The 27685-nt window shown below is 36.9% G+C and overlaps 1 protein-coding gene across 1 annotated transcript in view; it reads left to right on the top strand.

Moving 5' to 3' along the window:
- LOC126770878 (guanylate cyclase 32E-like) overlaps positions 1–27685 on the top strand; it is a 143791-nt gene that overhangs the window by 73359 nt on the left and 42747 nt on the right. Inside the window, exons 7-10 of the mRNA XM_050490486.1 lie at positions 2516–2606; positions 3593–3677; positions 23961–24113; positions 26607–26744. Of these exons, the coding sequence (XP_050346443.1) occupies positions 2516–2606; positions 3593–3677; positions 23961–24113; positions 26607–26744 (467 nt within the window). The remainder of the gene's footprint in view (positions 1–2515; positions 2607–3592; positions 3678–23960; positions 24114–26606; positions 26745–27685) is intronic.

The raw sequence follows: 27685 nt of genomic DNA, 5'->3' as shown, positions 1-27685 counted from the left end.
TCAATATATCGTACTTGTTTGATCAAGTTTCGCTTACTTTTTTTTGTGATTTTTGTGAAATTTGTGTTTTTTCAGGAAAGATCTATATATTATATATAAACTTAAAAAACAAAACCGTCTCTAAATAGAAAATTTGAGCCAAATCGTTAGAGCCGTGTCCGATATTTACGATATATACAATAATTGTTCATTTAATATCATAAGATATAATAGTTTCTACTATATTATATTCTGCGCATTAATTCTTGATAAGTTTACTTACAGAATATATTCAAAAATTAACCTACAATAGTTTTTAATATTAACTTTAATCGAATAATGGAATGTTAATTTGGTTGTACTGACACAACAACATAAACAACCTTCTCCGCAAAAAAGGGAGAGGACGCCTTAGCCCAGCAGTGGGACATTCACAGTCTGTTGCTTACTTAGCTTAAAGTAAAAAAAGTAACAGCCTGTAAATGTCCCACTGCTGGGCTAAGGCCTCCTCTCCCTATTTGAGGAGCAGGTTTGGAGCTTATTCCACCACGCTGCTCCAATGCGGGTTGGTGGAATACACATGTGGCAGAATTTTGATGAAATTAGACACATGCAGGTTTCCTCACGATGTTTTCCTTCACCGAAAAGCACGGGATGAATTATAAACAGAAATTAAGCACATGAAAATTCAGAGGTGCTTGCCCGGGTTTGAACCCACGTTCATCGGTTAAGATTCACGCGTTCTTACCACTGGGCCATCTCGACTTCACTATTACTTAGCTTATTGTAGCATAAAATATTTCGTTTACATACATATATGACAACGTTATACTTTCAGTATGAATATTTAACATCACGAAAAGTAAATCCTGTAAATACCCCAGTCACGTTCCATCTTACAAATAAGCTGGGTATGATTCATTTTGTATCTCCTTTTAAAATATTTTTATGTTTAGAGAAAATACAAGTAGTTTTTTAGTTCAGCTGTCATTGTTATCTGGTTACGTCAAAAATATATATTCTGTTTAATTTAAGAATATTAACATTTTATACAAAAAGTTTTTAGTGACGGTAAATATTTTATCTGTCGTTTCTGCTACTACTGGTTAATTCATGTTCTTTCATAATTTAAGTATGGTACGCTCGCTTTCCGAGAAAATTGCAGTCCTCGAGCAAAGGAGCGTCAGCAAAGGATTTCTGAGAAATAATTAGTATTAAATTCTGGTAAAGCCAAAGACGTAATAAGACATCAGCATATTATGTCTATGTAGGTTTTTATATTATATCATGAGATTGACTACTCAAAATGTTACCTACTCTCTTTCCATTTATTATTTTAATCTAATAATAATTTTATCACTAAAATAGTTGTATAGCCATACATTTCTAAATTAACGCAATACGTCAAGCCAAAATTAACACTAACAAACAAGTAATAACATCTCGCGAGTTATCATCGACGTTACCATTGCCAGAAGGGTCACGCGTGTCTTAGTTCTAAAAGGTCGGATCCCATCCTGATCGCGCGGATTATAGCAAAAACATCCCCATTAATTTTAACATCAACCAATTTCTTTAGATAACTCCATATTCTTATCTCGGTCATTTCTGTCTGTATCTTTCACGTCACTATAGTCTTCTGTTACTAACGTAAATATATACTCTAGGAAATATACCAACTTGATCATATTTTGTTTATATACGTATATTGACTATAGACTTCATAGAAGCTCAATGAGCTGGTAACCTATATCCTGGATCAAAGTGTACCGGAAGTTATTTTTGCGTTATGATATAACAGTTCGTAGAATTATGCAAATCACTGCCCGATTGAACATAATTTTATTAAATTTAGCCTTAATACGATGTGTATCAAAAGTTGAAGATCTGCTAAAAAATAATTAAACACACGTCTGAGCTGTCAGGAGACAAATTTTCAACAGTGGTTTTATCTTGAGCTCAATTCCTCAAAATCGATATTTTGTGATCATTAACATCGTTGTAATTTATATTATTATTATTCGGTTTTCTTATACTACTCGTCGCTTATGTAACAAGCATTGGTAGTTGAATGAACTATACGTAATTGATATTCACACTAATAGCCTGCTAATGTCCCACGGCTGGGCTAAGGCCTCCTCTCCATTTTGAGGAGAAGGTTTTGGAGCTTATTCCACCACGCTGCTCCAATGCGGGTTGGTAGAATGCACATGTGGCAGAATTTCAATGAAATTAGACACATGCAGGTTTCCTCACGATGTTTTCCTTCACCGTCAAGCACGAGATGAATTATAAACACAAATTAAGCACATGAATATTCAGTGGTGCTTGCCCGGGTTTGAGCCCACGATCATCGGTTAAGATTCACGCGTTCTAACCACTAGGCCATCTCGGCTAATTGTTATTATTAAAACAAAGTCCCCCGCTGGGTCTGTCTGTCTGAACGTGATAAACTGAAAAACTACCAATCGGGGTGATTCATGAGGAAGGTTGGCCGATATGTCTTATAATTAGAAAACAAAATTTTTGTCCACAGATCACCTGATCCAGAACAGCAGTAGTGACATCTTGGCGTTTCGAGCTGTCCTCAAACTAACGCCCTCACATCCAACCAACCCTTATTATCCGTAAGTTACTTAATATACTGACTCAAACAACAACTGAATTAACATACTGTACCTTAAACATTTGTGTTAAATCGTAAGAGAAGGTTCTAGACGTTATTTACAGTCAATAAATACATAATATATTAGGTTATCAAAATATTTATAGTAATAAATTAATGTGAGTTTAGCCTAAATTTGCTGACTTAAAATTACTTATTATAAATCATATTATAATAAGTATTTGTATTTACTTTATCCATATTTATATATTTATAATATAATAGTTTGGTATTGCTATGTACCCCTGGCAATGGGCTTACAAAATTTTATTAAATCGGTTCAGTAGTAAAGACTAATAAGGTCACTTTCGCATTGATAAAATTAAGGATTATTATGAAAGGAACGCTTTATTATCGATATAACTCTGAAACTACTGAGCCGATTTTAATAAATAATTAATTCTCTAGTTGTAGTAGCCTCTAGAAAGATATTATATTTAGAATCGTGTGAATAGTAAAATGCTGATGTCTTTTTATTTAGAAAATCAAATCAATGATGACAAGATTTAACAGAAAGTGATTAATCGGTGTATATAAACCGTGTATGTAAACGTCTGTGTTTATATATCTATATGTACCTCCACTTATTATTATAATAATATTTATTTACATTGGCGAACAAATCTAAATCCGAGCAAAATAAATATACAATGTTTTTTATGGGTAACATTGTAATACAGTTTCTTAGCGAATGAAATCTCTTATTTTAAGGATATTAAATAGGTCGCCTTTTTATCTGTTGTTTTAAAAGTAGCCAGACATTATTACCTATAAGGCTGTCACTTTTGAATCATATTCAGAACAATAATAAAAATGAAAAACAATTCTCTAAAGGAGAAATAAACTTTATGACGATTTTATGACGTGGAAAACAATTTACACGGTTTGTAAATTGTGACTTTTGAAGTTTTTAATTTTGATTCGAATATGACTTTGCATTTTCCATAGGACTCTGTGCCAAATGATCCGAAAACTATCAGCGGCGCCGCCTTTCTGCGTACCCAACTATCACAAGATCTTCGAAGATACCTCTGTAAGTAAGAACATATCAATATTAATTAATCGATACATTTAAGTTTCATACAAAAGATTCCCTTGTAAACGTGCACTACTACTTCTATTTATGATGAACGATTTCATTCATTCTATTAATCTTATTCATTCAATAAGATTATTTTTTTCTCGTACTATTAGCTTTCATTTAAATTATTAAAGATATAACTAACAGTTGGTATTCTAGAACTTCAGAGAAATATCCACTTTACAATATGTATAAGAAGCAAAATTTATTTTAAATTTAAAAAGATGACCTTTACCAATTTTTTTGTCTCGACTTAAACGCGACCTTCCGTTGGGACCAATATGTTCTGCAGATTCTTATTGAATACTTCTACTACAGAAATAATTATTCTCAAATATGAAGCTTTACAGTTTTATGGTTTTCCAAAATAACCACATACAGAAAATACTGAACCATTAAAAATAGTTAATATTATATAAGTAGCGGATAATGTAAAACAGGTTCAAGACCATTGAAACGTGATTTAAAATTGGTAAAGTAAATTTTTATTTGGGTGATTACAGAATTAAAAACTCACTTTTAGTCAAGATATAGAAATGATAACACTGAAGGTCAACTTTTTTAATATAAACACTAAAAGTTTTGAAGACTTGGTCAAATTTTCAGTCTCAAAAATGTGGAAGACTAGACAGACACCTTGCTTTTACATCCCAAAGATCGACTATTTTTTCTTAAAAAGGAAAATGTGGTGACAAGCTTGACCTCACATTTTTATACACGCTAATTAATGGAGTCTTTTATCCCTCTGTCGGTTCCTAAGCGACTAACTCGGAAACCTTTTGGAAAAAAAATTCATAAACATGTCTCCCATAAAAATTTCAGTAAATTTTCTAAAACATATATATTTTCTTTAATACTTTATTCAAGTTTAAACAAAAGGTACGCAAGCTCACATCTCGAAATAAGTGATTTGTATCTCAACCTTTTTTTATCGTTTCTTATATTTTTAATATAAGTTAAGTTTGTTTTTATTTTACAAAATTTTTTAACTGTTCTGTTTTAATGAATTATATATAAGTTTATTTTGTGTGTATTTTTTTTTATGAAATAGGTAAGAGGACTGGCAAATGGGCCACCTGATGGTAAGTGGCGATCACCGCCCATAGACATTGGTGATGTAAGAGAAATATCAGCCATTCTTTATATCACTAATGTGCGACCAACCATGGGAACTAAGATGTTGTGAAAACCTTAAGTTGGTGCATATATCAGACCTATTATGTGTAAGCAATAATTTTATATAGTATGTACTGTCGACATACTTTTAATAAAAAAAATATCTGTTTGACATTTAGGTAGATATATTTTTATTCGTAATTTGTGTTTTAATTTACAAATCGTATTTTTTCATATAAATTATTCAAATTTTAAAGTAAAATGCCTTCAATTTTGTATATTATATTTATAAATAAAGTCTGTTTTTTCGTTTCAACGACTTCAATTAAATATATCTTGTCTTCTGTGAAAGATTCAGGCTAAAGATTATAAAATTTTAATTGAAAGATCGTATTAATTGTAAATACGGTAGCTAGGTATATATGCTTTACAATTTAAGCAATTCTACTAATCTAAAATGATTACGATACGTTCGCGATGCAATTCCAATACAACTTTGACTAACCTATATTTAGTCGGGTTGGAACCGAAACGAAACGTTAACATATACAGTTATGTCATAACCAAACTTAATTGTTAACAGCGAGCATTACTTAAAGTAATTATGTATTTATCATTCAGATATTCATTGTCCCACTCTTACCCAGAAATAATTTCAGTAGAAAAGATCGATTCCCTTACAATAAAGTTAAAAGTAAATTTGCACAGCAACTATATAACAGTATTGCACCTAGATTTTATAAAAAAATATATCAATTTTTAAGAATAAAGGACATTAATAATTACCAATTAAAAGACAAAACTAAAAAATGGTTAAAACAACTTAATTATGAAGACGTTGAGAAACTATTATATACCTTATAAATGAACATCCACATCACACTCTCAAATATAGTACACACACATATACACACACATACACATTTACACACTTACGTACACACCGTTTGGATTAACTTAGAATTATTAGTAATAAGACCTTTGGTAATATATTGTAATAATTTAATCCCGGTCGTTGACCAAGGCGAGATTAGGGCGGCTCTAGAACAGCTTAAAAACAACAAAGCTCTGGGAGATGACGGAACCACAACAGAGTTGCTTAAGGCAGGCGGGACTCCAGTCCTGAAAGAGCTAGCAAGTCTCTTTAATTCCGTCATCCAACATGGCAAGACCCCGGAAACGTGGAGCGGGAGTGAGGTGGTACTGTTTTTCAAGAACGGTGATAAAACCCTCTTGAAAAACTACAGACCAATCTCCCTCCTGAGTCACGTGTATAAGCTGTTCTAAAGAGTCGTCACGAACCGTCTCGCCAGACGACTTGACGAGTTCCAGCCCCCAGAGCAAGCCAGCTTTCGATCAGGCTACAGCACCGTGGACCACATCTATACTGTTCGGCAGATTGTGCAGAAGACCGAAGAGTACAATCAGCCGCTGTGTATGGCATTTGTGGACTACGAGAAAGCCTTCGACTCCATCTAAACCTGGGCAGTGCTCGACTCATTGCAGAGATGTCATATCGATTGGAGATATATCGAGGTACTGAGATGTCCGAACAACGCCGCTACAATGACTGTCCACATCCAGGACTGTAAGACGAAGGCGATCCAACTGCGCAGAGGGGTGAGACAGGGGGATGTAATATCCCCGAAACTGTTCACCAACGCGTTGGAAGACGTTTTCAAGACGCTGGATTGGACTAGGTATGGAGTCAATGTAAACGGCGAGTACATCTCATACCTTCGATTTGCCGACGATATCGTCATCATAGCAGAGTCGCTGGAACATCTCACCGAAATGCTGCGTAGCCTAGGCGAGTCTTCCCGGTGTGTCGGTCTCGGTATAAACTTTGACAAGACCAAGGTCATGTTCAATAGGCATGTCGTGCCGGGACCGATATACGTCGAGGGGAAACCTCTCGAAGTTGTTAGTGAATATACCTCCCTAGGACAGATAATATAAGTCGGTAGGAACAACTTCGAGAAGGAAGCCGATCGAAAAATTCGCTTGGGATGGGCAGCATTTGGCAACCTTCGTCAAGTCCTCAAGTAGTCGATACCGCAATGTTTGAAGACGAAAGTCTTCAACCAATGCGTCTTACCTGCCATGACATACGGTGCCGAAACGTGGACACTAACTGCGGGACTAGTCCACAAATTCAAAGTCGCTCAGCGTGCTATGGAGCGAGCTATGCTCGGAGTATCTTTGAAGGATAAGATCAGAAATGAGATTATCCAGAAAAGAACCGGAGTCACCGACATAGCTTGCAAAATTAGCAGGCTGAAGTGGCAGTGGGCTGGTCACGTATGTCGTAGGACCGATGGCCGTTGGAGCAGACGAGTCCTAGAGTGGAGACCGCGAATTGGCAAGCGCAGCGTAGGGCGCCCTCCAGCCAGGTGGACCGACGACCTTAAGAAGGTGGCGGGCACCAACTGGATGCGGAAGGCGGAGGACAGGGAGCTTTGGCGCACCTTGGGAGAGGCCTATGTTCAGCAGTGGACAACGATTGGCTGTTGATTGATTGATTTGAATTTAATCGAAGGCGGCTAGTGCAGAACGTTTTTCCCGTCTGTACTGGCCGTCGTCGCGTTTGGACTCTACTACTACCACTTACCATCAGGTGGAGTAGAGTCATTTGCCCTCCCGGCGAATATAAAAAAAAATGTGAAGGACTGACTTCTGACGCACGGGTAACACCAGTTCAAGAGTCAGGGCTACTTTTTATAATATGTATGTAATGGTTAACAATAAAGTATTATTATTATATTAACTTGTATACCAATAGTCGACAAATTATAAGAATAGGAAAACGGATAAACGGCAACAATTACGCTTCGATCCGATTGCGAGAAAGAAAATTTTAGAATTTACCCCCAGGAAATACGTTGTGCGGAAAAATTATACTGAATAATAGAATTATAACACAGTATTTGAAATTAATTAACGTTAATTAGATTTATTTTTTATTTTTTGATTAGTAAGTTAACCTATAATTGTTATATATTTTGTTAAAATATTTTTATACATTCAAAAACAAATATTTTTCTGAATATATAACGTTGGCTTCCTATTTGATAAAATAAAATATAATAAATAATCACTAAAGAAACGTATGGTAGCGTTTTAATCAAATACTCAATGAGAAGTTTTCTCTGGTGGTTAAATGTAAGTTATAAGGATACTTGCAGGATTTTATTGTATATGATCTGAGTTTCTCTATAATATCTCATCTCATTTATAGATGATAAAAAATGTATCGGAAATGAAATCGGAAAATCGGAAATCGGAATGGTGGAAAAAGTAACTACCGACTTGCTAGTTCTTCTCGATTCTACATTCCGAATTCGTGGTAGCATTACATTTAATATTATAATCCATTCATATGATATATAAGTAAAATGAAATTTAAAATGGCTGAAGAAGCTTCTTGATATAATTGATACAATCTGTAATTCTACAATTCTGGAAAACTATTGAATGAGAGACTATATCGTCTACAACATATATATATATTATATATATATAAAATATATATATATATACATATATATATATTATTTTTAGGCGATTATCATACATACAAACATAAATATCTACAACGACAGAATCCGCTATAATCTTATTATCCTTTAGCCATGCCAGAGTTAAATAATTATTCTTCAGAAGATCTTTGCTAAAGTTTCTTCGTTCGAGATGTAATTTTTAATATACACTGACAAAGTTCCGTTACAGTCTCATAGTGTGTGGAACTATAAATAGATAGATAGTATATACTTTATTGTACACCACAAAAATTTAAATATGAATAACACATGGATTGAACATAATTAACATACAACCTTATCGCTACATAGCGATCTCTTCCAGGCTCACAGATACGACAACTTAGAATAAAATTCAAACGGTATTTAATTAGTTTTTAAATAATTGATCGACTGTAGCGATAAACGTTAATGTTTAAAACCGGGACGGTTGGCGTGGTTGGTAGATACTTACTTTTCACGCCGAAAGTTGTGGGTTCGATTCCCACCCAGTACAGACATTTGTGTACATAAACATATCTGCTTGTCCTGAGTTTGGGCGAAATTATCTATACAAGTATGTATTTACAAAAGAAAAGTAGTATAATGTAGTATACCAGTTGTCTGGTTTCCATAGTACGAGCTCTGCTTAGTTTGGGATTAGATGGCCGTGTGTGAATAATGTGTCCCAGAATATATAAAAATGCAATGTTTCAATTTACGCTCTAATTCATAATATAGCTTTTATGTTTAACAATATTTATATTACTTTTTACCAATACTACTTATTATTTCAGTACTACATTAAATAAATGAAAGATTAATGAAAAGCAGTATATGAATTTCTTATAACTGGATGGATTGCAAATAAAAATTTCGTTTATCGATAAATTCTGTTTCATTTTCTGTATTCGTTATTTATTATTTCGGAGTACAACATGCGTGAAATGAAATGGCAATGTATCCGTGTATTCGAAAAAAAGTTTCAAGTATAATTAAAACTTCATATAACTGGTAGAGAATGCCTTCAAGTAAATAAATTCTATCTTTTGTTTACAATTATTTGATCAATAAAGTTTTTAAATAAATAATTTGTTGATTTTTTTAAACTAACGCGTAAACGTTCCAAAGCTGGACAAAGATCTCATTATAGAATAGGAAGGCGGACGAACATATGGGCCACCTGATATGATGGTAAGTGGTCACCAACGCCCATAGACATTGGCATTGTAAGAAATGTTAACCATCGCTTACATCACCAATGCGCTACCAACCTTGGGAACTAAGATGTTATGTCCCTTGTGCCTGTAATTACACTGGCTCAGTCACCCTTCAAACCGGAACACAACAATACCAAGTACTGCTGTTTTGCGGTACAATATCTGATGAGTGGGTGGTACCTACCCAGACGAGCTTGCACAAAGCTCTACCACCAGTATAATTACCTCTTAAAAAGAAGATTTTGGAGCTGAGCACAAGATGTATTATACAAATTAAAGCCCATGTAATCTCACTGGTGCTTGCACAGGCTTGGAACCTGAATCTTTAGCTTAGCTTGGTGTTTTAGTCACTGGATTATTGATTCTATAATTTAAATGCACGTGAAGGAAACTGCAATAGGTTTTATATAGTTTTCCGTACAACGTTTATGAATTCATGAAGGTCTCTGTTAAGACGTGAAGGCGTAACAAACAAACGAATTAATAAACTCACTCATTGATATTATACACACACATTGACAATATTATTAAGGAATAAGCGACTTCGATATAATATTGTTATGTCTAGGAAACATAAACATAAAATACATTTGTTAACTTATAACGTTGCCGATTCTTAGAAATGAAAGTTATGAAACTAAAATCTAAGCGACACGTGACACTGACACATGTAAAAGAATATCAAAAGAGTTCCTTATCACCAAATAACAGACGTCAAATTATATTTGAAATAGGTTTTAGCGAAATATTTTATACTAATATTATCTTTGACCCTCTCTCTCCTGATTATTTGAAAGGGAGGTTCAAATTTTTGTGTGATAAACACAATCATCACCTGCGCTCTAACGATTCTTACCTTCTTTCTATTCCTATTCATACTTCTGGTTTCGTTTCTAATTCTTACTCCGCTCAAGCTGTACGATTATGGAACAAAGCACCTGAGCATATAAGAAAAGCCACCTCAAAATTTACTTTTGAGAATCGTATCCGTGAGCATATTCTGTCAGAAAGTTCCTAGTACTCTTCGTCTTTGACATCTATAATGCATTATTATTCATACGTATATATATTATAACTCTGTTTTTTATTTTCTTTGGCGTTGTTATATTTGTATGTATGTATGTTTTTATTATCAATTACCGCCTTCACCAATTTCTGCTTAGCCTAAAGGTTGACTGGTAGAGAATGCCTTTAAGTATTAAGTCCGCCTTTTATACTACTACACAATGTATGGTGGTCAAAAGGTATTTAAATAAATAATATCATAAACGCGAAAGTATCTATGTCTATCTGTTACGCTTTTACGGCTCGCTTCCGTGGTTTTATGAATAGTAATCTTGAAATCAAAAGAGCCATTTATTTTTTAATTAACATTTAGGTTTGATAAATTCTTGAGTTAAATTATAGACTGCTTAACATAATGGCCCCTAAGAGCGGAGCAGGAACGTTTAACGGGGGTGAAACCGCGAGAAGTAGAAAGTAAATAATACGAGTGTAAAATGGAATCAGTCTGCGCATCGAAAACACCGCCTTATAAGCACTAACTCTAAATCCGACGAATAGCAGTCTAACTATATAATAGTAACATACGATTTAGAATCATCAGGATCTTAAGCCTAACTTATTCATAATAATTATTTATATATATTTATGTAAGTAACAGTAACAGCCTGTTAATGTCCCACTGCTGAGCTAAGGCCTCCTCTGCCTTTTGAGGAGAAGGTTGGGAGCTTATTCCACCACGCTTCTCCAATGCGGGTTGGTAATATACACATGTGACAGAATTTCAACGAAATTAGGTATATACAGGTTTCCTTATGATATTTTCCTTCACCGTCAAGCACGAGATGTATTAAAATCACAATATGTATTATACAGTAAGTATATGTCTGTTTTATAAAAAAACGGATGAAGGAGTTTTAAAATAATAATAAATAAATATTATTATATAACAAGCACGAGTATAATATAGAAACACCAAGTACAAAGCGTAGCACACATAGCTTTTTTTTGTTAAACAAACGTATTACAAGGCTTGTGTAGGAATTCCAATATTATGGGCTTAACTGTAGGCCAAGATATTTTTTTAATTTTTAACCTAAAATCAAAATTGATCATTAAATCCAAGAGCAAAGATACATCCAAGCCGACGGACTGTGTTGTATAAGATACTCTGAGATGCTCGCGAAACGATCACAATAAGCGTTTTTTTTTTCAATGTAAATTTATGCTATTTTAATGTATTGACGCGCCTTGGGGGTAATTCCATATGCTGCAATGCACTCGTGTTCCAAGTCATCATGTTATGATCTCACTATGTATGTGTATTTGAACTGTTTTAATTTTATAAAAAAATACTGATCAGTCTATTTAATCGAGTTAGAGACTTCCTCTGAGATTTTTTTTCACACTATACAATTTAAAGCTAAAATGTTTATAGTATAATTATTTATACCGGAAACAGATAAACTTAAAGCATATGTGCGGAAAATCGAGTGCACACTCGCTGAATAAAACAAAAAAAAACTATTTTATACGAATACAAGTATTTATTTTTGAAATCGCAGGCACAAAAACATTTTTATTTAACATATATGCATTCCAAACGTATTTCATTATTCTCGCGAGAACGATAAAGCCAGTTGAGCGCATCCTAAACGCTTCGCTTAATACGAAAAACCGAATTTGTCCACTGAACGAAACTGCTTAGAATTAGTTAAATATATATATATATATATATATATATATTTAACTTATTAATTAGTAATTAGTTAAATATATATATATATATATATATATATATATATATATATACATATATATATTTAACTAATGCTATTCTTTCTATATATAAAGACATTAAAACAAATCAATAATGCATTTATACATATAGCCTAATCGATCTAAGAAGGTTATAAATATTATTATGGTGCGCAAACACAAGTGTTCCCTAACTTTCATATTCCGATGAGACGACAATCCAACACAACCGAAAAAGCGCAAGACCAACGGCAACTTTATATAAAAATCCTTTATATTTGAGAAAAAGGTATGCGAAATTGTATTTAGTAATTCTGAATTATGACGCGAGCGGTGCCGCGTGTGAAGCACTAGGTCAAAGTTAGCCCTCGTAAAAGGTGAGTTACATAATTGGTCAGGACAGGACAGACCTTTTGTTTTTTTGTCTGGTTTAAAAAAAAACAGGTTAAATTAAAATCTTTACTGTGAACACACTGATTTCTCTCTTTCTAATATAAGTGGCTTAATGTTTTGTAGACGAAGACAAAGCAACTAGCTAAAGGTTTTTAGTATTAGGGTAGATGTGTAAATACCAATAGCGCTTTCCAATCGGTCGTAATGTGGTTTTCTCTCATTAATATGACAAGAAAAATTGTCTAAATCTATCTTCTAAGAAGCTAAGTTCGTTTTCACAATTACATTACACATATAGACAAAAAAGTTATTGGTTATCAATGTCCCACTACTAGATAAAAGCCTCACCGCCGCAACACTGTGCTTATTCTACTACGCAACTTCAATCGAATGAATGAATAAGAATTAGTCCAATGTACCAATTATGTCCAGATTTTCATGCGAAGCGTACAGGTTGATGAAGATGATTTCCTACACCACCGAGCACGATTTAGTTATGTTGTACCGTGGTGACGTATTCTAACCAATGAGACAATGCGGCTATCAAGTACTATGTATATGTCTTTATGTAATAAGTATTTTTCGTCCGAGGCCTGGCACGCTTGTTAGACAAGAAGGAGCAGGTATTAGGCATATAAAAGTACGATATGTCCTCCATTGGATTTCAAGTTTACTACGTACCGAATTTCATCAAAATCGGTTCTGTTGCTTAGCCTTGAAAGCGTACCAGTCAGTCAGAGTTGCCTTCATATCTATTCATATAATAAATTTGTAACAGGCCGATGTCTGTACATTAAAGATATTGAAAAAATAATAATATTATAGTCTTAATTAAGGCAACAGAAGCCAAAACAACAGTTTTTAGAATTTTTGACTGACTGTCTGTCCGTATGTTTGTACCAGCATCATGCATAAAATCGAATAGAATAGAATAGAAGGACACACAAAGTTAAATATAAAATACAAATAAGAACAGCGCGACTCTTTTGCTAAGTAGCTTCTATCTAGCTATAGTAATATTATAAAGACGTAAAATTAGATTTTTTGTATGTTTGCTTGTAATGGATAAACTCAAAAACAATCAAACCGATTTAAAAAAAATCACCTACAAAGAGCTAATTAATAAATAATTAGAGATCACTAGGAAGATTGCAATAATGTAATCCAAGGTATCACTTATTTCTATAAGAGTCATGACCTGGCGTGCTCTGTAAAAACTATTGAAGATGCTAAAGTAATGTATTACATGTTTATAGTACTTATAATTACATACAAAAAAGTGCGCGAGGCATCTATTATAGTTAAATCACAATAACTGTTTTTTTGTCCAAAATAGTCAATAAAAATGCCACGGCAACCTTTTTCAAGAGCTCTGTCTCATAATTTGGGACGAATGTACGATGAGCCACCACTCACACAGCCATAAAAAGAAACAAATAATAAATAAATGCATAAAAAGATATGCAGGGCGTGTACTTTAAGCATATATTTTTTATATTCGCCGGGAGGGCAAATGACTACTCCACCTGATGGTAAGTGGTAGTAGAGTCCAAACGCGACGACGGCCAGTACAGACGGGAAAAACGTTCTACACTAGCCGCCTTCGCCTTGCCGGCCCGCAAGATGCCTCTTCACGCCTCGTTTGAAGGAACCCGGGTTGTAAGAGGAGGGGAACACGTGAGCTGGTAAGGAATTCCATTTTTTGGAAGTGCGACAAAGAAAGGAGTTGCCAAATTTCTTTGTTCGCGATGGAATTGATGTCACAGTTAGGCGGTGGAAGGAAGGGGGAAGCAGGAAACCACAGCGGCCATCACAAGAGAGATTAGCCAACTGCGCAGGACATATTATAGTGGCCTGGGATTTTAACCCAGGACCTTGGGGTCTGCAGCCTTATGTCTAGCCACTAGAACAACGAGGCAGTCACTTAGCACTTTACTGATAAAGTTATTTACTGGGTAAATAGATCGTTTGACGAATGATTAACCTATTGATTAAAATTTATTGATTAAAAAATGCACGGGATAAAATCCTTATTTTACTCTTACGAAGTCGGGGCGGGCAACTAGTTTATAATATTAATATAGATGATCTTTTGACATATTGAGATTTATGAACTGTCAAATGATTCGCATCGAATGTCCGTATAACAAGTTCGACAAGGTTAAAGTAATTTCAGCGCAAAAATAGTGTTTGTTAAAAGATGAACTGCAGTATCCAGTATAAACGAGTAAGGTTATAAGCTCATCAAACCTTGCTAACAAGCTTGATAACAAGGACAGTGCTGAAATAATGGAACTACTTTTATTTAAAATATATACAGTAACAGTAACTGTTAATGTCCCACTGCTGGGCTAAAGCCTCCTCTACCTTTTGAGGAGAAGATTTGGAGCTTATTCCACCACGCTGCTCTAATGCGGGTGGGTAGAATACATATGGGGCATAATTGCAATGAAATTAGACACATGCAGGTTTCCTCACGACGTTTTTCTTCACCGTCAAGCACGAGATGAATTATAAATACAAATTAAGCACATGAAAATTCAATTGGTGCTTGCCTGGGCTTGAACCCACGATCATCGGTTAAGATTCACCCGTTCTAACCACTAGGCCATCTCGGCTATATGACACATGATATAAACGGATACACGATAAATTTTTGTAAATACGTATAGTAAATATAGATGTATTCATTACCTAGCTTAACCGGGGATTCAAAACTAGCCCCGTATAATTTATAGTTGTTTACTGTCTGACATTCGATACGGTAATTATAAGAATCTAATTATATTTTTTACTAATATATATAGAAATAGAGAAGAGAGATGTAAACATTAGTCCACCGATATATTCACATGTATTGTGCTAGGTATTTTAGAGACCGTCGCGTACAAATTTTTATTTTTGTAGTTATTGTTTTGACGTTAAGCGAACCCTTTGCTTCGCGCTTGGGCTTTTTTTTTTTATAGAATAGGAAGGCGGACGAGCATATGGGCCACCTGATGGTAAGTGGTCACCAACGCTCTTAGACATTGGCATTGTAAGAAATGTCAACCATCGCTTACATATCCAATGCGCCACCAACCTTGGGAACTAAGATTTTATGTCCCTTGTGCCTGTAATTACACTGGCTCACTCACCCTTCAAACCGGAACACAACAATATCAAGTATTGCTGTTTTGCGGTAGAATATCTGATGAGTGGGTGGTACCTACCCAGACGAGCTTGCACAAAGCCCTACCACCAGTAACTGCTGGCAGACATTTTCTCTCCGACTTTCACCATATCAAGCTATGTCTAAGAAAAAAATGAAAGTTTTGTATAAAGAGAATTAGCAGTTTCAACATGAGACTAGAAAAAATCAAAAAACACATAGATTTTTATAATAATAATATTATACATTTGTTTGAAATTGTTTTTTGTTCAAAAATTCTCTCATCAAAGACCTTTGCGAGGTTATTGTGTTATACACTATTCCTTATAAGCCAAACTCCGTACAATATTTACATTGAACTTGTGTGCAATAAAGCTTTTCTATTTCATTAAAACCCTTAGCTCATATATGAACCTTTGTACAATAAAATGGTATTAGAGTGGATTTTTTTACTCATATTATTTTATTCATAGACCCATGTTTTAGTTTTATTATTTTTTAGATTAAATTTATATAAAACTCGGAGTGTAGTAAATAAAACCTTATCTCTTGCACAAACGAATATATTATTCTAACCAATTTTATATTCAAATATAAAAACAGTTATTAGAATTAATCAAATAGAAGCGAAGTAATCATATATTTTGAATCATTTGTGTTTAGCTTTTCGTGAAATGATTGACCAAAATTGATATAATTTGTTTTGATTTTCTTTATCTAGACATATTTCATCTATACATTTGACATGTTATTTTTATATTAACTGGTGATAGGGCTTTGTGCAAGCTCCTCTGGGTAGGTACCACCCACTCATCAGATATTCTACCGTAAAACAACAGTGTTTGGTTCGGTTTGAAGGGTGAGTGAGCCAGTGGTATTACATGCACAAGGAATATAATATAAAAAATAACGTTTCCACTGAATGATTGATTGCCGAGATGGGCCAGTGATTTTTTGTAATTAATTGTGATATTCGTTAGAGTTTGGTTGTTAAATTGTAGAAATTAGACGTTCGAACGGCTTAACTTCTGGATTAGACTGCGTGGGTGTTTTGGAAGAAATGACAGACTGGTTACTGTAAATTTACAGTAACAGCCTGTGAATGTCCCACTTCTGGGCTAAGGCCTCCTCTCCCTTTTTGAGAAGAAGGTATAGAGCTTATTCCATCACGCTGCTCCAATGCGGGTTGGTGGAATACACATGTGGCAGAATTTCAGTGAAGTTAGAAACATGCAGGTTTCCTCACGATGTTTTCCTTCACCGTAAAGCACGAGATGAATTATAATCACAAATTAAGCACACGAAAATTCAATGGTGCTTGCTCTGGTTTGAACCCACGATCATCGGTTAAGATTCACGTGTTCTTACCATTGGGTCATCTCGGCTTTTTCGAATTAATTTGCAATTATCTTAAAAATAAGTTTTTGGCACAAAAGTTACTTGAAAAATATCGCTATAGCAATAAAGGCCATCTTTTACTTTTAATCTGTTGTGTATTCCGTGCTATGTTTATATATTGTGTCTGTGCGTATAAAGGTATTTCTACACAAGTACAATAAATGATTAGCCAAGATAAGGACGTCTTTTCTTTTCGTGTATTTTCTTAGTGCATTCAATTAAAATATGTCATTCGAAAATTACAGTTAATCCTTATTATTATTATATAATTAAAGTAATTTTGATATATGCATGTAATAAAAGTGTTTACGAAATGGACCATTATTTGATTGTATTATTTACGATAAATCTGTTTTCTTTGTGTCTCTTTTAGGCCGAGATGACTCAGCGGCTAGATCTCGAGAATTCATGATGTTGGATTCAAATCCGGGCAAGCAGCAATGAGAATTCATGTGCTTAATTTGTGTTTTTATAATAATTTATCTGAGGCATAGTGTTGAAGGACAATATATTGAGGAAACATATAGATGATATATTCTCTCAAATGTGCGTCTATCAACCTGAACTAGAACGGTAAAGTAGCGAAAAATAAACTTCAAACTTACCTTTTAAGAGAGGGGTGCAGCAGATACTGGCTGTTTGTTACTTCATATATGTATATTTAAAACAGATTTTGATATAGCAATATGTTCTTTCTTTTTTTTATAGAATAGGAAGGCGGACGAGCATATGGGCCACCTGATGGTAAATGGTCACCATAGACATTGGCATTGTAAGAAATGTTAACCATCGCTTACATCATCAATGCGCCACCAACCTTGGGAACTAAGATGTTATGTCCCTTGTGCCTGTAATTACACTGGCTCACTCACCCTTAAAACCGGAAAACAAAAATACCAAGTACTCTTTTACTGATTTTTTTTAAATGAGGTTTTGTAAAATGTATACTACCGGTTGTTTATGTTCCTTTCATTGAGATTGGGATTGTTTAAGGGTATAAAATATTAGGATTATAGGATAATTGTGTGATTATGATATCCTCATAATCATTCGTTTCTTAATTCGGTGGCGAGTTCGGCGACTGCTAGTGGAAAACAACCAACTGTTCCGGATATATAATAATGCGGCGACACACAGGCGCACTTTCATGGCCCATTTTCTTAATCCAATGGGAGTGAACAGCTTTACGTTCCTTACTGAGCACGAGAATGTTAAAAAAACGACGAGAGATTCAATTCCTAAATTTTGGGTCGTAGCAATAAAGACCAATGACTTTATTGACCCGCCCCGTAGTTATTTCTAAATAATAAAATTGCGATCTAAAGCCATATAAGCTAGCAATTACTCTAAAAGGCAATCTAATTGATTATTGGACACCGATATTTTCATTTATTATACTCGAGCAAATAATCCGTCTTTAACGAGGCATTTACCTACATATTTACCTTTAACGAGGCATTTATCTTTAGAAAACTTCAAACTTATCTTTAAACCACTGCAGCTAGTTTCAAAGTTAATATTAAAGGTTACTGGTGGTAGGGCTTTGTGCAAGCTCGTCTGGGTAGGTACCACCCACTCATCAGATATTCTACCGCAAAACAGCAATACTTGATATTGTTGTGTTCCGGTTTGAAGGGTGAGTGAGCCAGTGTAATTACAGGCACAAGGGACATAAAATCTTAGTTCCCAAGGTTGGTGGCGCATTGGATATGTAAGCGATGGTTGACATTTCTTACAATGCCAATGTCTAAGAGCGTTGGTGACCACTTACCATCAGGTGGCCCATATGCTCGTCCGCCTTCCTTTTCTATAAAAAAAAAAAAAAAAATAAAGGGGCAGTTTCGTTATAAATATATTTCACTTTACCGTAAAATATTTTTCAATATTCTGAGATGTTATATTTATATGTTTATTATTGGTCTTGTTCCTGATCCCTGTTTTTTTTTTTTTTTTTTATATCGCCGGGAGGGCAAATGACTCTACTCCACCTGATGGTAAGTGGTAGTAGAGTCCAAACGCGACGACGGCCAGTACAGACGGGAAGAATGTTCTGCACTAGCCGCCTTCGCCTTGCCGGCCCGCAAGATGCCTCTTCACGCCTCGTTTGAAGGAACCCGGGTTGTAATAGGAGGGGAATACGTGAGCTGGTAAGGAATTCCATTTTTTGGAAGTGCGACAAAGAAAGGAGTTGCCAAATTTCTTTGTTCGCGATGGAATTGATGTCACAGTTAGGCGGTGACATCGAGAACCAGCTCGCGTGGACTTAAGAAGGAAGGGGGAAGCAGGAATTAGAGAGAATAATTCCTCAGAGCACTCGCCGTGATACAGTCGATAGAAAGCGCTCAGTGCTGCTATCTCACGACGCAATTGTGAAGGTTCAAGGGTGTTTGTGACCTTTACGTCGCCAATAATGCGTACGGCACGTCGCTGCAACCGGTCCAAGGCCTCAAGTAGGTACTTAGCGGAGCCATCCCAAAGGTGCGAGCAATATTCCACGCAAGACCATACCTGTGTTTTGTACAGCAGGCACAGTTGTTGTGGCGTGAAAAAGCGCCGCACCTTGTTCAGAACTCCGAGTTTCCGTGAAGCTGTTTTTATAACAGCCTCGACGTAATCCCTTGGACTAAGGTCGCAGCGAACGTCAACCCCTCGCATGGCGATTTTGCTTTGCATCACCAGCGGAGTACCACAGAGGGAGGGAAGAGGGGAAAATGTTGACTTTTTCGCCGTGAGAGCGCATACCTGTGTTTTCTTGGCATTAAACTCAACAAGATTATCAGAGCCCCATTTGGCGATGAGATCTAACGTCCTATCGAGTTCAATGACAAGATTCTCCCGCCTCTCCTCAGTTTCCGCCCGCCCAGCCACTGCGCGTCCGTGGTATCCACCATGCACTGTACTATCATCTGCATAGCAATGTATGTTCCCAAGGGAGAGCATATCATTGATATGCAAAAGAAAGAGTGTGGGAGATAGCACAGATCCCTGGGGGACCCCAGCATTCACTACATAGAATTGTGAAGCGCAACCATCTACTAAAACACGAAGGCTACGCTTGTGTAGGAAGCTGGCAATCCAGGTGCATAGCTGAGCAGGCAGACCATATGCCGGTAGCTTGGAGAGAAGACTTCTGTGCCAGACCCTGTCGAAAGCCTTGGAGATATCGAGGCTGACAGCCAACGATTCTCCATGCTTGTCGATAGCTTCACCCCAGAGGTGTGTTACGTACGCTAGAAGATCACCTGTGGACCGTTTTGGTCGAAATCCGTACTGACGATCATTAATCAGACAGTGATCTTCTAGGTAATGGATCAGTTGGTTGTTTAAAATCCGTTCCATCACCTTACAAAGTACTGAGGTGATAGCTATTGGCCGATAATTTGCCGGGTCAGACCGATCCCCTTTTTTGGGAACCGCTTGCACATTAGCTCTTCTCCAAGCCTCCGGCACACTTCCCGAAGAGAGAGAAAGTTGGAACAGGCGCGTTAACACAGGAGACAGCTCCGCTGCGCACTTCTTCAGCACTATGGCTGGTATTCCATCGGGACCGCTAGCTTTCCGTACATCAAGTGATTGCGGCTCCGCACGCACATCACGTTGCCTGATTTTAATGTATGGCAGGCATCGTATGGCCACATGCAGGTATTGTAGGTGGCAGTGCACTACAATCATCGATGACGGAATTATCGGCAAAGAGTTTAGCCAGGAGATCAGCTTGCTCTTGCGGACTGTGAGCTAGCGATCCGTCCGGATTTCTGAGCGGTGGCAGTGAAGGTTGGCAGAAATTGTTTTGCACAGACTTGGTCAGACGCCAGAAGCTACGGGAGCCCCTAGGATGCGAGACAAGGTCATGACCAATCTGTACAATGCGCTGTGCATCCGCTCTCGTGTATGCCTTTCTACAGGACTTGGAATTTTTATTATAGTTTGCTTTCAGTGAGTCAATGTTAGATGCCCCGCTAATGCAGCCGTTGATCCACTTGCGATATGCCGCCTGCTTAGCTGATACAGCATCGGCACATTCACGAGTGAACCAACGGTTACGCGTACTCCTACTGACGAGACCTGAGCTAGGAATGTAGTATTCCATTCCCAGCATGATCTCGCCAGCAACAGCAGCGGCACTAGCTGTCGGGTCATTCCCACTGAAGCAACGTTCCTTCCAAGGGACAGACGCATAGTAATCGCGCATACCGTCCCAATCCGCCGACTTATAGTGCCAAACGCGACGTTTGCATACCGCTAGTGGCGGCAGCTTGGCCTGCGGCACTCTGGTAGAAATAAGGCTGTGATCCGAAGAGCCAAGAGGAGCCTGAACCACAACCTGATATTCCACCGGGTGAGAAGTCAGCAGAAGGTCCAGTAGAGAAGGTGCTTGCCCATCAATGTCTGGGATCCTGGTGGGCTGATCAACCAGTTGGGTCAAGTCATGTGTGAGAGCAAAAGCATGAGCAGTCCTTCCAGCATGGTCAGTTTTGAGGGATTTCAACCAGGATTCGTGGTGAGCATTAAAGTCCCCCAAAAACACCAATTCCGCGTTAGGAAATTGCTCTTGCGCAGCATCTGCCACCCGACTAAGATGGTCAAATAATCGGCTTGTCTCCAAGTCACCATTGTGGGATCTGTAGAGGCACACGTAGACTCGGCTCTGACGAACCAGGTCCACACGTACCACCAACATGGAGAAGGAGGGGTCCTCCAAGCAGCGCAGTCGGTGACAGCAAACATCCGTCCTGACGAACAAGCATACTCCGGCTTTCGCTTTGAAGGATTCTTCAAGCGTGTAGCCGGGATAATTAAGGTAGCTGGTATCGGCAGGACGGAGTATTTGTGTCTCCGTGAGAAACAACATTGCTGGCCGTGCTGTCTCGAGATGGTGGTGGACAGCGTTGAGGTTAGTGTGGAGTCCTCGGATGTTAGAGAACTCGACCTCAAACAGCGAGTTTATGGTGGGGGTGAGCACCGCTGTACGACCGTTATTTCTTTTTTGTTGCGCCATTTGGGAGAAATTAAATGGAAAAGAGACGTGAAGCGAGCGATGTATTGCCACGATAGGGATGGGCAAAGTGTGGAGGCGTGTTTCCCCAAGTGGTTGCCAAAAGGAAAAATACACTGACCCGCCGGACGGAAGGGCCCCCGAACCCCCCCGGAAGTGGCCGCCGGGACCCCACCTACCGGTCACCAACCGGCACGACGGTCCACCCCGAGATTATGCGTGGCCTGGTGGGGCAGCCTCACGAGCTGGTTAGGCACGCTCGGGCCCCTGTACTATGCCACGGGCGGCCAGCGGAACAGCCGTTTCTTCGGGTCTCCCTGACCGGCAGGTCAATACAGTTTCCCCCGGCATTGGTTCAACAGCCGTCTCCAACCGGACCAACACCCATCGCGGCAATACTCGCTCGGGCTCTGGCTGTACGCTGGCTGACCTCGAAACGCGGCTGCAAGCCACTTCACGAGTTTTTCACCATGCGTACGGTGGTAACAAGCCAGGTGGATGTTAGCATCCTACCACCAGATGAGCAGATGGTCGCTCAGATATCCCTTAGTCGCCTCTTACGACACCCATGGGAAAGAGAGGGGCAGTGAAATGTATTCTTTCTCCGTCACTGCACGGATATATCCCTGTACTGTACTTATGAGAATACGTATTTGTATACCTGTATAAGTCTGATTGATGAGCATTGCAATGAAACGCTGTTTGGTTGACACGTGCGTTTATTAGTAAGATCGTTACAATACTAATGTGTCGCCGGCACATCCCTCTTCGATCGTGTGGGTTTGGGGTTCAATCGGAATATGAGAGTGAAAGAATAGAGAGTATACTTGTTGTAACGCACACACTTGTGCACAGATTATAAGGATTAAGACATAATAACTCGGATCTGCATACATACTTGATGTGTTCACGCGAATATAATTTATTAATTAAATTTAAGTAAAAAATAAGAAAAATTATATTCTTCAGAGATTATTCACACTCACTCACGGCCATCTCATCCCAAACTAAGCAGAGCTTGTATATGGAAACCAGACAACTGATATACTACTTTTCTTTTGTAAATACATACTTATATAGATAATTACACCCAGACTCAGGACAAACAGACATATTCATGAACATAAATGTCTGTCCTGTTTGGGAATCGAACCCGCAACCTTCGGCGTGAAAGGCAAGTATCTTCCAACTACGCCAAATGGCCCGGCAAAAGTACTCCACGACGCTGCTCCAATGCGGATCATGGTGAAACATGTGGAAAATCCCACGTGCATGAAAGTTTCATGCAGGTATCCTTACGATGTTTTCCTTCAAAGGCAATTACGCTGTGTGGTGATGGCGACAAATATCACCACCCTATTTCATCCCGTAGGGGGCGTAGAAGTCGACCCGAGGGAATATACACCAGAAAACGGGCAGCAGCGTCTCTCTGAGTACTGCGATCGCCAACCCGTCTGCCAAGAGTGGCGATTATGGCTACTACAACTAAAAAACTAAACGGCCCCTAGTCCCCAGCAGTCATAAAAAACACATGAAAATTCAGTGTCGTTTTTTAGTCACCTATATCTATATATATATATCTAGGCTTAGAGAAGTAAATAAATGACTATTATATGGCCATTTCATAAAAACGATGTTAAATAAGATTGTTTATATTTTTATTGACAATGCGTATTTATTTAGGTTCCAATTGAAGCAGCACATCTCTACGATGCTGTGATCTTGTGGGCACGCGCAGCTTCTGCTGCTATGCGGAATGGCCTCCCGCCGACAGATGGCGCTACACTCATGAAACTACTCAGACCGACTACATACAGATCACTTCAAGGATTTGATGTAAGTGTATTTTTTTACAAAGGTAACAACAGTAAAAGTATATATTATAATTTTACTATCAGTTCAAAAGTCGATACTAGCCTATTTTTTTTATTCATAACGAACAATATAAATCTATGATGGTGTATGTTTTATTTATTTAAAAACTTTATTGTACACATATTTAAAAATAAACTAAGATATATACAAATATATAGTTACACGAAATCCACGAGAACGCATCCCACTATATTTTGCGAGGGGGAAGCGCGGGGAGCACTCGAGCATCATCAGTCTTGACTCTTGAGTCGGTCACAGCTCGGTGCCGGCCGTAGTTTAGTTGCGGGAATGTTGCTTTACTTAATATTTTTGTTCTATGATTTATCTTTTTTAGGGTTCCGTACCTTTAAAGGAAAAAGGAACCCTTATAAGATCACATCGTTGCCCGTTTTTCCGCCCGTACATCTGCCCGTCAAGCTACTTTCGTAATAATAAAAAATATACTAAAACTTCATAAACGCGCTGAATCGTCTGCTATAAATTGTATACCAATGTATTGGTTTAGTTTTCTTAAATAAGGCATTTAAAATAGAAGTTTCATTGATTAGTATAGATTAAAAACAAAATATTAATTAGAAGCTGTTGAAATAGCGGGAAAAAGGAAAATATTAATGTCAACGTTATGTCAAATTACAACGCCATATTACTCCGTAGAATAATAGGTTTACGGTGAAACGTTCGCAATTCTAATATATAATTGCTTGGAGCAATATGTTTTTTTATGTTAAAAATTAAGTTATGATTTGTCTCAAATTCCCTTTGTTTTCTCCGCGTATGTATTACATATATAAGTTATATAATTCTTTTATTTTATTTATAAATGCATGCGATTCTTACGTCGATGCGGTCACAAGGAATTACGCTATGCTCGCCATATGTTGTAATACTATTATGGCGTAAAAAAACGTTCCAATTTACTCTTTAAGCCTACTTAATATACTAGAAAAAATACTGAAGAAGACAATTTATTATACACGTCATACATTAATTCAAGTGGTTTACGTGTATAAACTAATGATTTTACCGATAAACGCTGTTTAGGGGGTGACAAGTCAAGCCATACATCTTCAGCTTCGTTCTAGTATCAAATCTATGATAACAAAAGAATAAAATTAGTGTTTAACTAAAACCACTCTAAATACTCTTCATAAGTTCGGCCGTGATTGTTTACTAAAATATTGTATCAAACGCCATAAAATACATTAAAAGCTTTTTAAAGTACATTGGATTTCAATAATTATATTTAAATCTAATAAATAAAATTTTCCATAAACTAAACAACAAGATATAAAAGCAAGTAATAATAATAATAATCTTTATTGCACACAAAGGAAATAAGCTTAAAAATAATAGTATGCAAGGCGGTCATATCATTGAAGTACTGATCTCTTCCAGACAACCCTTTTTTTTCTCGCAGTGGAAACCTTTAGAAAGGTACCCGGGTCCTATGGGGGTGGAACCGGGTTATGTGGGATTCTTACCCACTAAAACCACTGTGATGGCCGACCTCAGTACGGATCGGAGAGGCTGCGGGATCGTGTTGATATATTGCATCCGCGACCTTTTCCGTGCTTTGCTCCACTCGTGGCTCGGCGGAGCTCTCATCAGGGCGCGAATCTCGCCCCCCCTTCCGCACTCCTAGCTAGTGCGTACGGCAGCACGAGGCCATCCTGGCTGCCGTCCTTCACAGGGCCGTCTGAAATAGGACACGCGAGGCCCCCACGCATCCACGGCCCCAGGGTTACGCCCTATCTTTTAAGTCCCGGGCGTTCCAGACAACCCTGCATTAAGATGCTCGCAGGACACAAGTACTTGGTATTCGTGGTTTCCATACTATTTATATAGTTAATAGGTATAATTTCACTTGAAAAAAGAATGACTCGTGAGTATATCCGGTTGTATTGAATTTAGTCCTGTAAAACACCGATTTAAATTTTTTCTTGTCAATAATCTCATACACGCATTCTCTATCTCTCTCACACACACGCATACACACACAAATTTTATTTTTTTAATCACATGCATAGCTCACGATAAAAAACGAAAATTCTTTCTTATTTTTTTCGTTTAAGTTTCTAATTTATACTATGTAAACAACTTATGCTTGAAATAGATTTTAATTATTTATAAGGAGGTCCTAAGCCTTGTACAATAGAATGTAAGAATGATATGAAACTATTTCAAAATCGCGTGGCTTTATTAACGCAATAACTACCAATAGCTTTAATAATTCTGCCAATAATCTTACTGACAATAGGTGCTCATTACTATTATGATGCGTGTGCTTGTAACGCGGATTGCATATTCATGTATGTTCTGAACAAGACAAAGTGGGCGTGTTGTTGTAATAAAAATAGGAATGTTATGAAATCAAGCCAAGACAAAGGGGGCGCTTTATTGAAATAAGAAAATGAATATGATAGAGAGAATTTAGTAAGAAAATATCTTGTTCAGGTGAATATGGACAGCGCTGGTGATGCCGAAGGAAACTTCTCGGTTATTGGAGTTGTAGAAGATTCTAATGCCCCAAGCGGATGGAGTGCTCAGCCGGTCGCTGCCTTTCGTTACACCAATTCTACTGATCTGCTTCCTGTAAGTACAATAATTTAAGACAATACTTTAAAAGAAATTAATACCTGTTTAGTAAATCATTATGTAAATGTAATATTATAATCGCTTGATTGCCTTATCGGTCTATAATAAAAACGCAGTTTGATGTTCTCGGTTCAGACCCGGGTCGGGCTCAAAATGTTACTTCGGGTTCTTTGCGAGAAAAATACAATAACAGCACACATTCAGGTAGTTGGCACTGTTTAGTCACTTCAATTGAAATTAAATGAAACGATTGCCTCCATGCCTTTTTATATCGAAATTTTATAGGAGAAATTCTGAAATTTGACAAAAAGTAAACTCACTGAGTTTCTTTTCACCTAGCATTCTTTAATAAGTCATCAGTGCCTATATATACCATATGATATACCCTAACACTCTCACACAAAACCGCAGATGAATACTAGTATATAATACTATTGTAAATATATTGTAACTCAACCTAGAGTATTTGGCTTTTTTGAAGTTAAATGAAAAGTAGTCACAATTTAATTAACGATTATTTATAATACAGTCATTTTTATTGACTATATTTTAGTGTTATCGTGAATCGAAACAATCTTATAAATTATTATATCTAATCGATAATTTTTCAAACTTTAAATCAGTTATTAAAACTAACAGTAATTCAATGTTGGCTCGTTAAATTAAGATTTATTTAATTGTTAACGAGTTTATATTGAATAGATATTCTGAACAAAATTTTAATTAAATATTTGGATAATTTGTGGAATAAGTTTTATTGATATTGTCATTCAGAATACAGATTTTATAGAACTTGTTTTTCTGTACCCCTGATAACGTGTATACAAAATTTCATGAAGATCGGTTCATTAGTTAAGACGAAAAAGCGTAACGAACCAACAAACAAACAAACTCACTTTTGGATTTATAATATTAGTAAAGTTTATATCATTAATTAT

This window comes from Nymphalis io, chromosome 9 (assembly GCF_905147045.1).
Source record: "Nymphalis io chromosome 9, ilAglIoxx1.1, whole genome shotgun sequence".
Lineage (NCBI taxonomy): Eukaryota > Metazoa > Arthropoda > Insecta > Lepidoptera > Nymphalidae > Nymphalis > Nymphalis io.
Note: the sequence above shows the minus strand (reverse complement) of the source record. Positions and strands in the feature narration are given on the sequence as shown.